This window comes from Trichoderma citrinoviride (assembly GCF_003025115.1).
Source record: "Trichoderma citrinoviride strain TUCIM 6016 unplaced genomic scaffold BBK36scaffold_7, whole genome shotgun sequence".
Lineage (NCBI taxonomy): Eukaryota > Fungi > Ascomycota > Sordariomycetes > Hypocreales > Hypocreaceae > Trichoderma > Trichoderma citrinoviride.
The window spans coordinates 941,935-953,745 of record NW_020194715.1 but is presented as its reverse complement, the minus strand read 5'-3'; the positions used below and the strand labels follow the sequence as shown (position 1 = coordinate 953,745).

General features: G+C 55.7%; 6 protein-coding genes across 6 annotated transcripts; 3 read left to right on the top strand and 3 right to left on the bottom strand.

Moving 5' to 3' along the window:
- Positions 1-228: 228 nt before the first annotated feature.
- Positions 229-2,483, top strand: BBK36DRAFT_1118536 (phospholipase C; the record flags this gene model as incomplete). Its single annotated transcript, XM_024890484.1, has 3 exons — positions 229-502; positions 548-1,861; positions 1,981-2,483. 3 exons carry the CDS (start codon positions 229-231, stop codon positions 2,481-2,483), a joined length of 2,091 nt encoding a protein of 696 aa, XP_024749681.1.
- A 271-nt stretch (positions 2,484-2,754) lies between these two features.
- Positions 2,755-3,521, bottom strand: BBK36DRAFT_1200866 (hypothetical protein; the record flags this gene model as incomplete). The annotated part of the gene is made up of 3 exons (XM_024897148.1): positions 2,755-3,354; positions 3,419-3,424; positions 3,492-3,521. The coding sequence occupies 3 exons, from the start codon at positions 3,519-3,521 to the stop codon at positions 2,755-2,757; spliced, it is 636 nt and encodes a 211-aa protein (XP_024749680.1).
- A 441-nt stretch (positions 3,522-3,962) lies between these two features.
- BBK36DRAFT_1168965 (hypothetical protein) lies at positions 3,963-6,299 on the bottom strand (the record flags this gene model as incomplete). Its single annotated transcript, XM_024895248.1, has 2 exons — positions 3,963-4,002; positions 5,701-6,299. The coding sequence occupies 2 exons, from the start codon at positions 6,297-6,299 to the stop codon at positions 3,963-3,965; spliced, it is 639 nt and encodes a 212-aa protein (XP_024749679.1).
- Positions 6,300-6,746: 447 nt separating this feature from the next.
- BBK36DRAFT_1200858 (hypothetical protein) lies at positions 6,747-8,845 on the bottom strand (the record flags this gene model as incomplete). The annotated part of the gene is made up of 1 exon (XM_024897147.1): positions 6,747-8,845. The coding sequence occupies exon 1, from the start codon at positions 8,823-8,825 to the stop codon at positions 6,750-6,752; it is 2,076 nt and encodes a 691-aa protein (XP_024749678.1). The 5' UTR covers positions 8,826-8,845.
- A 330-nt stretch (positions 8,846-9,175) lies between these two features.
- On the top strand, positions 9,176-9,688 carry BBK36DRAFT_162227 (hypothetical protein; the record flags this gene model as incomplete). Its single annotated transcript, XM_024897724.1, has 2 exons — positions 9,176-9,497; positions 9,568-9,688. The coding sequence occupies exons 1-2, from the start codon at positions 9,190-9,192 to the stop codon at positions 9,686-9,688; spliced, it is 429 nt and encodes a 142-aa protein (XP_024749677.1). The 5' UTR covers positions 9,176-9,189.
- A 1,211-nt stretch (positions 9,689-10,899) lies between these two features.
- Positions 10,900-11,742, top strand: BBK36DRAFT_1133283 (isoprenylcysteine carboxyl methyltransferase; the record flags this gene model as incomplete). Its single annotated transcript, XM_024892078.1, has 1 exon — positions 10,900-11,742. One exon carries the CDS (start codon positions 10,900-10,902, stop codon positions 11,740-11,742), a length of 843 nt encoding a protein of 280 aa, XP_024749676.1.
- Positions 11,743-11,811: the final 69 nt, after the last annotated feature.

Here is an 11,811-nt window from a genome sequence, read left to right as displayed (position 1 = left end):
GTCGGCTTCAGGGTAGGTTGCGAAGAGCTGCCAGGTCACATACATAGCAAAGGTGGGCTGCTTGCTCTCTTACATGCACGAGACCCCCTCAATACAGTACTGGAACTCCTATAACGGCACTTCTCACTCCTTTTGCACGCCTGCTTCATCCCAAGACCATATATAAAAAAACTTAAAAAAAGAAAGAGGCCATCCTCATCATCTCATCTCACATACATCGTTTCCGCCATGGCCTCAGAACAAGACCAAGCCGCCAACGCCTCCCTCCAGTCCGGCGGGGGCTCCATCCCAGCCCAACGAACCGTCCACTCCCTCAGCAGCACCACCCTCGCCTACCTCAAGCGCCTCTTTGCATCCCACGCGACCCCCGAAGGCAAATGGACCCCCGAGCAGATCAGGGTCTTTGTCCAGAAAGTCCAGGGCAGCAGTGATCAAGGCCCGACGACCGAGGCGGCGCTGGCCCAGCTGCTGCGGCGGCGGGGGGGCAGCAGCACTCCGGATGGTGGTGATGCTGCTGCCGCCGCCAACAACAACAACAACGTCGGAGAGGAGGAGGAGCTCGATCTCGACGGCTTCCTCGCATTCATGACGTCTCCTCACAGCAGCGCCGTCTTGCCCGTCCTGAACGAGGACTTTTCCTGGCCGCTGGCCAGCTACTTCATCAGCTCGAGCCACAACACGTATCTGACGGGGAACCAGCTCTCGAGTGATAGCACCACGGGCGCTTACACCAACGTCCTGCTGAGAGGCTGCCGGTGCGTGGAGATTGACGTCTGGGACGGCGACGAGAGCGACGCTGAATCCTCCTCGTCGTCGTCGTCTTCAGACAGCGAGACAAGCGACGACGAGGCAGCCGCCAAAAAGGCCGCCCTGAAAGAGAAGAAGAAGCTGGAGAAGAAGGAGAAGAAGGAGAAGAAGGAGAAGAAGGAGGCCAACAAGGCCAAGCAGGACAAGAGTACGGACAACAAGAAAAAGACTGGAGGAGGATGGAGCGACCAGCTGCGCAGCAAAATGGACAAGATCAACATCAGCAAGAAGATGGACAAGCTCGAGGAAAAGGCCACGGAAAAGGTGGCCGAGATCCAGGAGGCCATGACGAAGAACAGCAACAAGTCAGATCCTGCATCTGCCGTCGTCGTCGAGCCCCGTGTGCTTCACGGATACACCCTCACCAAGGACGTCAAGTTCCGCGACGTCTGCGAAGCCATCCGCGAGAGCGCCTTCGTCGCGTCCGAGATGCCCCTCATCGTCAGCCTCGAGGTCCACTGCAGCGCGGCGCAGCAGCTCGTCATGGTGGACATCATGAAGCAGGTCTGGGACGGCCTGCTGGTGAGCGAGCCCGAGTCCGCCGTCGAGTCCCTGCCCAGCCCCGAGGAGCTCCGCCGCAAGATCCTCATCAAGGTAAAGTACGTCCCGCCCGGCACATCCCTCGACAAGGTCGACACCATGTCTAGCGAACAGGTTCCCTCCGCTCCGGCAGGCGGTGCGCCGCCGCCGCCGCCGAAGCCCGCAAAGACGATCCAGGAGCTCGCCCGCATGGCCATCTACACCCAGGGCGTCACCTTCAAGGCGTGGACGCAGCCCGAGGCCAGCATGCCCACGCACATCTTCTCCATCTCGGAGAAGAAGTTCATCGACTACCACGAGAAGCAGTGGGCCACGCTGTTCAACCACAACAAGCATTACCTCTTGAGGGCGTATCCGGCCGGCTTCCGCATCGGATCGTCCAACCTCAACCCGGCCATCTTCTGGGGCGGCGGCGCTCAGATCATCGCCCTCAACTGGCAGGAGACGGATGAGGGCATGATGCTCAACGAGGGCATGTTTACCGGGACCGGCGGCTACGTCCTGAAGCCAGAAGGTGAGCTCTTTCTACCGCCCCTTTCCCCCTCATCACAGAGAACACCCCTCGTGATAAATACCGCTCGTTGTATAAGTTGTTGTGCCATTCTCTCTAAAACTGATGTAAATTTCAAAAAGGATACCGCTCCAAACTCCCCCTCAAGGAAGACATCACCACCCCCTCCCCCATCACCATCACCCGCAAGACCGTCTCCCTGGCATTCACCTTCCTCGCCGCCCAGAACCTGCCCCTGCCGCCCGACGAGAAGTCGGCCAAGGGCTTCCGGCCCTACGTCAAGGTCGAGCTGCACGTCGAGGCCTCCAAGAACAGCCACGCCCAGAGCGACGGCCACGTCCACGAGAGCGAGTACAAGGTCCGCACCAAGACCCACAAGGGCTGCGACCTCGACCTCGCCGGCGAGAGGCTCGAGTTCAAGGCCATCCCCGGGCTGGTCGAGGAGCTCACGTTCGTGCGCTTCACCGTCCGGGACGACGAGATTGGGAAGGACGACTTGGCTGCGTGGGCGTGCATCAAGCTGGATCGGCTGGGGCAGGGGTATAGGTTTGTGCATCTGAGGAATACAAAGGGGGAGGCGACGGACGGGGCGATTCTGGTCAAGGTGGAAAAGCTGGTTGTGTAAGAAATTTCATGAAACGATAGAAGATTGTTTTTTTACTTCATCTTTTCTGCCCTGATTTGCTATATAAATCATAGAATGAGAGCATCTGTCATGTCATTCCATATCCATAGAATGAGCGCATCCGTCATATTATTACCATATTCATAGAATGATGGCATCCAATACCCTGTTATCGTATCCATCGTGATATCATATTGTCTCTTCGCATAGACCTTTTTTGTGATTTCCCTTTTTCACTTCCATTCGGGCCCCTTTGCATTCAACAGCGTCCTTAGTGGCCCATGTGCGTCACCTTATCCTTCACCTTCTCAAGAAGACCCTCACCCTTCCCACTCTTCCCGCTCTTCTCAGTCCTCTCGTTCCTATCGCCAGAGGAACCAAAGCCCGAAGACTGGTTTCCAGAAGAGCCATACGTCTCGCCACGGTTCTGCGAGCCGTACGTGTCGCCTTGGCCGCTGGATCTATAAGTGTCTGACGATCCATACGGCTCCTCCTGACGGCGGCCGAAAGAAGACTCTTGGCCGCGGTTGCCGGAGCCGTATGTGTCGGTGCCGGAAGAACCAAACTGGTCATTGCCGGAGCCTCCAAAGGTGTTGCCAGAGGAGCCATATTGGTCGGTGCCGGAGCCAAAGGTGTCGCCCTGGCCGCTGGTGCCGAATGAAGTCTCGTCATTGCGGCGCATGCCGGAGCCGAACTCGCCTTGTCGACCGCCGGAGCCGAATTCGCCTTGTTGACCACTGGAGCCGAACTCGCCCTGACCGCCGGTGCCGAACGAAGTCTCATCGTTGCGGCGGGTGCCGGAGCCATAAGAGTCTCCAGAGCCGAATGTATCATTTCCAGAGCCGAATTGGTCTCTGTCAGAGCGGCGAGACTGCATCCTGTTAGTACTTGATGGCCATAGTAGTCGACTACATGTTTAGATATCGTATACTCACGCCGTACTATTGCACACAAGAATCAGTGGTTAGCTATATGATTTTTCGTGTAGAAGTCAAACTGGAAACTCACCTGATCGTTGTTGTCGCCGCCAAAAGACATTTTGATTGATATGGGTAGCTGTACTAAAAAGCTGGTGGGATAGCTGTGTAAGTATGAGATCGAAATTGTGTCTGTTATAGACTTTGTTGTTCAGAGCATCGAAGGGACTAACACATAAGTCTTACAGCCCTTTATATACTAGAGAGGCAGATGAGCAGGAGCCAGTGCAATGGGGATAGCCTCCTCCATACCTACTGCCACTCGACTTGGACGGGCTCGGCATGTGGTGGAGAGCTGCCACGGCACACACCACGGGTGTCTAGAGAAGCGTTCATCCCATGCCTGATACCCAGCTGAATAAGGTAAGATTGCCCTTGATCAAGTTCATGGCTGCCATCAGGAAATGGAGTGGCAACATCCAGACATGCCGTCACAGCTGAAACCGTCATAAGCTGTCTCCAATTTCCCCAGATAGCCACAAACTGGCCATACAGGAGGCATCTATTCCAGTCGTTCATTGGCGAGTTGGCCGAGTATTTTGCTGGGCTGTGGCCATTGTCGGTGTATGTTGATGCACTCAATTGCAGAATACTCCAAACTGCCCGCTTACCATTACATCTTGTCGATCTCGCCTTCTTGTATCTTCAGGGTAACTCTCCTCGTTCAGACATTTCATCGGGTTAATTGATGCTCTCCAGATCGTCTGCATGCTCTTACCCGGCACGTCCGCAACAAGTCCCAACCCTGACCTCGGAGTGGCGCACCTTAGTCCCTGAATTCGGTGATTGGAGAATGCCGTCGTCATCTGAGGCAAAGCTTCGCAAGACGTTAGCGGCGGGGTAACCACGAATTGAACAAGCGGGCATATCGAGAAGAGCTTGATGAATGCATTTTGCAAGCTGGTTTGGCTGCAGATCCGGTGACGCACGCTATCAAGTCTGACGGAGAGAGCCATCTACGTAAGTCGACATATACGCGATGCCAACTCTTTGGAATGTCGATGCGCACACAATGAGGGGTCTCATGTCCTGTGATGTCAGGCCCCTTTGGCAACATGCTTCCCATGCTGATCTATTCCTGGAACCGTGATGCCACCGACAGGGTGGGTGTCGATAGCAACACGAGGGGTGGCCTCTTGAAAAGCTTCTCGAGTTGCTGATAGAGGTTAGCTGTCATACAGGTTCTCTATGCAGGATAGCATACTGTCATGGCAATGAAATCCTGCATGAACGTGGTGGCTCAATTGGATCAAGTTCTGCCGGGTTGCCCAATCTGGCTGCACTGGACAGGGAGCTGAACCAATTATCGATTATATCCAACTGGAGAGGAAATCGGGTGAGATGACGTGCCATGCCAACGATGGTATGTATGTAGAGCAACGGTTCTCTGTCGTCAATCTGCTGTAATGATTCACGTCGAAGTTGAAGATTGTCCAAATGATTGATTCTGAGGCAGGCAGCGTGATGTTGAGGGACCATTCCCTGCCCTGTTGTCTCGTTGTCGCATCATGGCTGGTGACCCATAGAATCGTAGGGTTGTGACAACGGAGCCTCAACTCTACAGAGAATTAGCCTCTGAAGGTCCAGTCAAGACAAGCATGCGCTCAGCAGGTAGCTTGCTTGAGGATGTCGAGGTTGAAAAATTATCATCTCATAGGTACCTCGAGATGATCTGATTACTTATGTCTTGTTTAGGAAGAAGGAGGTCCTGCGTTCACTTACATCACTTCCTGCCAGTTTCCCTTCTGGCGATGCTTTGGGAATGTACCAAATGTTGGAAAGAGCAACCCCATTGATAAGGAATTGAACTTGTATCTAAATCTTCCACGCCATGCAGATAGTTTCGCTTTCAGATCACGACTCTTTCCCATGACCTTGTCTACTATGCCCGAGTGTCTTCCCATTTCAGCCTCGACAATCCATACTCACATGAATCAAGATCTCTCCCTTACTCAAGATAAGCACCTCACTCACCACAAGTACAGTACCCATCCTCCACCCCCTTCCTCTCATCCCCATACTTGAGACCGCAATACGCCCTGTCCCCCAAAGGACTCTCCCCGCAATCGATCAAATCCCTACAGCCCCCATCGTCCCTCGCCTCATCCCCCGTCCTCTCGCACCAGAGATCCCGACACTCGCACTTGCCCGTCGGAAACCCCCTGTCCCCCGTGCTACAATACGGAAACTCGGGATACAGTGAGAAATGCCTCTCCGCGCAACTCGACGCCCTGCCGCACCACCGATGCGGACTCTCCTGGAACAAGCACCCCGTCACTCGGGGCCGACATCCACAGACTCCAATGCTGGTGCTGCTGCTGTTCTCTTTCATGCAGACAGCCTCGTCGTAGTCTCGACACTGCCGTAAGTCCTCGCACATGGATTTCCGGAAACACTCTCTGGAGAGACACTCGCATCGTCCGCGCTCGCTGCAGGTCGGGTACAGCCCGAGGGACGTGTCGCAGGAGAGCGTGACGCGGCAGTCTTCGGCCGCGGGGGTGTCCGCGTCGCAGGCGTCGGTGAAGTTGAATCGCATGGTAGAGGCCGGTGTTTTGCTTGGAGAGCCTTGTTGTTGTTGTTGGAGACAGGCGCTTGCGGCTGTGCTGCTGGGGTTGGAGGCTGTGCTCGAGGTGGTTGTGCTCGAGCTTGAGCGTGTGCTTGATTCGGATGTTGTAGATGTCTGATGGGCTTCTGTTTTTGTCCATGGCGAGATGGGGAGGCAGAAGATGTTGGGGCAGCTGTGAGACGATACAGTAGCTGGCGTCTGTTGCGAACTGTCTGTCTCGTCTGTCAAAGATCTCCAACCTGTGGTGATTGATGATGGAGCTCCCTCGGCCATGACGCTCGCAGAGAACGAAAAGGAGACGGTGCTCCAACTCCCGCGCGACGATGCAGCAGCAGCTCTGCATGGAAAAGATGATGTGAGGCACAAGGCCTCCAAAACGAAGAGAGTCTTGCTGAACATCATTTCCTGTCGTTTTTTCTTGGGTATATCCATGTATTAATTCAAAGGTATTCTAAAGAACCCCCAACAAATCCGGTGCCAGCCTAGGATCATGCCGACTTTAAGTGCAGTTCCCACAACAGTACATCATCGCTAAACAAACAGAATATCATCACATGTTCCAACAAGCCAATCTTGTTTGCGGTAAATCACACACACGTCTCCGTGCCAGGCGCTCAAACTCCGACTTTTGGTGATTCAGTCAAACCTGCTCCTAAAGGAAATCGCAAAACCCCCTCCAAAACCGTCACCATTGGTCACAGATCCAAGCAATCCCTGTGCCCCTTACAGCTTGCTCATCATCTGGTCATTGGACACAATCGCGCCGCTCATCATGGCCGTCTCGGGCGCAGGCTTCGAAAAGAAGATGTCTCTTCCGCCCAGGTTCCCCCACCAGGCGACTCCAATGGCTGCTCTTTCGACGTCCATTTCTCCATTGACCAGAATGTCCCAGAATCGCTTCTTGACTGGCGCTCTGAGCTTGGGATCCGCAATGGTATTCAGTGTTTGTGCCGTGATAGTAAGCCATTCTTCTACCAAAGGCAGGGGCAAGAATGGCAGCGTATCGACCAGGGCCATGGTGAGTGTGCTCTGCTCCGAGCAAGGCTCTGGCGGTTCTTGCTTAGAGTCCTCAGACGGAGGCGGAGCATCTGGCGATTGAGGCAGAGGCGTGGTGTCAGCGGTAGGGATGGACGCCCGAAGCATCTCGAGGAGGGTTTCTGAGAGATGAGGCTCCATTGCGGCGATGGGGAACGGCGGAGAGACGATTTGCATGACGGTCTTGTAGGCGACCCGGAATTGGCGCGGAGAGATTTGCTGAGGGAAAGACTCAAAGAGCTTCACAATGTAAAAGGGGGTGATGTCGATGTTGAGCGAGCTGTGCTGTGGACAGGAGAGGACGGAGAGGATGGCGCTGTGCGAGGCTTCGAAGAGTTCAACTACAGAGGGGGTCATGGGCCCCTCTTGGGAGAGGTAGGCAGTTGCAGGCTTGACAATGAGAGCTTCGCATGCTGCTGTGGGCAGCACCAGGGGTAGGTGCTCGGCGACGTTCAAGTAGAACAGGTCCAACGTCCTTGAGAGATGTGTGACTGGCGTAGCTGAAGCGTCGAGAGGCCGGATCTCGTTGAGAAATGTCTCACATGCGGCCGGATGTCGGGAGATGCTATCGATGGAGGTCAAGTAGGTGAAGGTGTACACCTGAAAAGCACTGTTGTTGTTGCGGTTGGAGATAAAGTACAGATTTCGCAGAATGTGTAGTGACTTGGCAGCAATTCCCGAGGCTGCTATGGGATTCAGCATGCGGTGATCCAGCAGGCTGCGCGAAACGATGGCCTGGAGAAGGGCCACGACACCAAAGAGTAGCTTGCGCAAGACTAGCCACAACGCCGGCCACGTCTTCTGAAGCGTCTCGAGGCTCAGCTTATTGGCTTCAAAGGCTGGATCGACATCGTTGAACCGGTTCGACCGCCAAGCATCCAATATCTGGCGGGAGAAGGCCAGCAGTGCATCCTGTGCTGCCAACACAACGTTCGTATCAGTGGCGTGCAGTGCCGCGTAGGCTGCAAGCTTCGATAGCGGCCCAATGTTCCCCATCAGAGGCCGCTGGTCCATGGCCTGCAGTAACTGGAAGGATGGCGTCTGTGATGTCCAGGAGAGAACATGGCCGGGAGCCTCGGTGATGTTCTCCCCAATGACCTGCAGGAACTGGCCTTCGCAGAAGCCCTCCGGGCCAGTCATCGCCCAGAGGGTAACCGGCAGCAACTCATTGCAGTCGATCTGAGCCTTGTGGAAATCGGAGAGCAGGGGAAACGAAAAGTTAAGGGCCAGCGCAATGGATCCGCCGGCGAGCGGTCCATCCTGTCGGTGCGTCCGCAGCGCCATATTCGCGGCCAGCACAATGGCCTGCTCAAGCGTCCCTCGGAGGCCGCTCGACAGGGCCCGTCTATCGTTGCCCTCCATGCCCATCAGGACGCCCGTCAGGACGAGCAGGTGCTGCCACCGCTTCGAGTATTCATCCGCGCCCTTGACTACCGCCCGTGTCCAGGCATCGCTCCTCAGGCCGCCTCCCTCAAACGGCTTTCCCTCGAGCTTGTTCTTGTCGTTGAGGATCTCGTAGTCGCGCACGCGGATCGCGGCGGTGTTGTAGATGCTGATGATGCGGACGGCCGTGCGCAGCCCGTCGTGCCTCTCCCAGATGGCGGGCGCCGTCAGCAGCTGCGACGTGAGGACGCCGAGGTTGAGCGGGTTGGAGAGCTGCGAGAGGAGATGCGCGGTCGTGCCGATGATTTGCTCCGTCTTGGTGGCATCGTGGAGCTCCTGGAAGAGCTGCAGGACGGTGTTGAGGAGCTGGTCAGCAGGCATGGTGACGCATCTGCAGCGGCGCGGCTGGCTGGAGAGACGGTGACGGTCTGTTCTTGTTTGGTTGATTCGGATTTGAAGTTGTGTAGATAGAGAGAGGCTGATGCAGGCCAGACGCGATTTCGCTTTGCCGAGGCTCTAGGGATGACGTTCAGCCCAATCCGGGGTCCACCGGAAATTACGGCTTACTGACAGGTGACATGCTACGGCAGGGACTTTTTGACACTTTCAGCATCAAACATCGAGTGACAGCCTCAACACATTACGGCACGACGCATTGAATGAAACGACGAGATCATTCATTTTGGTGTCTGATCCGAATGCACGGCTGCCTCATCCACCGCGCATCCAGTCTCGAACCGCGCAGATGACGCGCCGGCTGGTTCCGCCCGCAAACTACACCACGCCCCCGTTCCCGTCGCTCAACGTCCACAGCCTCTTCGATGCCACGCCCGAGAAGCAATTCACCCTCTACTTCATCGGCGACGTCTGGCGCTTCACGGTGATATGGACCCTGATCACGTTTGCGCTGTTCCACCTCGGCGCGGTCTTCATCGCCATGTTCACGCACGGCTGGAAGAAGTCGTCGTGGAAGTATCTCTGGATCACGCCGATTGTGTATCTGGGCGTCGCCGGGCTTGAGGCTGTGGTTTCTGGGACCATTGTCGGAGTCATGTCAGTGCCATGGGATTGGTCGCTGAGCATGTAGTGGTTTTTACGAGGGAGATGCTGACTGCTGTGGTAGGCTGGGCGCTGTGTATCAGGCGGGATACTACGAGATGAATACCTGGGTTCCCTGCATATGGGGCTTCATCAGTGTTCTCACGCTGATTATCTCGTCCTTTTCAATCCAGGGCGGTCTCTGAAGAAATGGGGCTGGATGATGTGAACCGGAAACATCGAGATCCGCCCAGAGACAGCGGGCTAGGACACGCCAGATCAGAAAGCAGCTACGCCAAGCGTTTTTGCCATTGCCAGCCGCTGTTGAGAATGGGCCTATACAACAGGGCAATATCGAGGGTTGGTAACGATATCTCATCGAAAGCAAAGCCCGCATCAGAGGTGAGATACTGACCGTTTCTCATTCCTGTAGAAGTTCAGACTTGCTGATGCTGTACTGCATGCAGCCTCAGAAAGAGGCCAGAACTATCCGACCAACTACAACTGAGTCTCCAAGCCGCATCGAGTCCAGACTCAAGAGAGAGAGACTATGGACTACGGAGGCTGTTAAGTTTGTTGTTGGTCGTGCTGCTTGTTGAGCGTTGGTGTTTTCGGGGTCCAGTCCCATTAAAGATTCCTTCCACTGGCGTGCAGTGCTTTGCTATATGATACCCGAGTAAAGGCGTGCTGTATGAGAGCCAACTCAGTTGATGACAATTCATTGATCGCACTTCAAGCTGAATCCTACAAATTGCTGTCGGTATAGAACAATTCAATGCAGCAAAAGCTTCCCGCAAAATACCCCGTATCAACTTGAATGCCCCCATCAACCGCATTGTGACCATCTGCCGGTGTCGCCGCCAAGCACCGCGGCCACCATCCAGCTAGCCCCAAGCCCCTTGAGAGCCTCTGGGCAGCCCTGGAGACCACCCCCACCCAGATCCGACCCTCAGCACCTGGGCACCCTACATAGTAGTACTATGCGGCTGTGGCTCCAGCCTCGACAGCAAAAAACACATCCAATTGTTCTGCAGAGAACAATCCGTTGCGAAGCCCGCCAGCACGCAGCCAGAGGTGGCCATAACGCCGTCCCTCCACTTCCCTCATCTTTCGGCCTGATCTGTTATAACAGTCGAGCAAGTCCGCGCGCCTGCTTCTCTTCTTGAGCGGTGACTCTTCATTCTCATTCACGTGTCGTTGGCATAGAAGGGGGAAAACCGATCAACAAACGGGCCTCTATCAAGCATCGAAACCAAAACCACAAAAGGGGGATCATGATACAGCCACAACGCGACTAACGACTCCGTCGCAAACAACAAAAACCGCCCTCATCGTCTCGACTAGGCCCCCTCTCATCACCAAACGCAAAAACACCAAGAAGAAGAAAAGGAGAAGACGGGAAGTCCGAACCACCACCATGGCAACCTCATTCACCCCCCAAACCAACCACCACTCCTCCCCTCCCCCCTCCCTCTCATCAAACCCCATAAACACCATCAATCTCGATCCCACACTCCTCCGCGAACCCGTCGAAAACCCCCTCCTCAAGCCCTTCTACCCCGGCCAGCCAAAGTCCCTCTCCGGCATCGCCCTCCGCGCCTTCTGCCTCGGCATCACCTTCGCCGTCGGCCTCATCTCCGCCGTCGCCATCCTCCTCCTCACCGACTCCCCCATCTGGCGCGTCCCCTTCTTCCTCCTCGCCCTCTCCCTCTTCCACTTCCTCGAGTTCTGGACCACCGCAGAACGAAACACCGCCGTCGCCTCCATCGACAGCTTCCTCCTCACCGCCAACTGGCCCTCGTACGCAATCGCCCACTCGTCCGCCTTTCTCGAGTGCTTCCTCGTCAGCGTCTTCTTTCCCAACCGCCGCTGGGCGCCCCTCGGATCCGGCAACGTTCTCCTCTTCGTCGGCCTCGCGCTCGTCGTCGTCGGCCAGGCCGTCCGCTCCCTGGCCATGCTGCATGCCGGCGCCAGCTTCAACCACCACATCCAGACCAAGAAGGCTCGCTCGCATCTCCTCGTCACCACGGGCATTTACGGATGGCTGCGGCACCCGAGCTACTTTGGCTTCTTCTACTGGGGCCTCGGCACGCAGCTTGTGCTTGGCAACACGTTTTGCTTCGTGGCGTATGCGGCGGTGCTGTACATGTTCTTCCGCGACAGGATCCGTATTGAAGAGCACAAGTTGGTCGAGTTCTTTGGTGACGACTATGTAAACTACAGGAAGCGGGTGGGCACTCTGATTCCGTTTATACGATAGATTTATAGACATGAGCATGGCTGGGTTGCGGGAAGACGAAAGGTACGGTGGCATTGCTCGTTTGGCGCA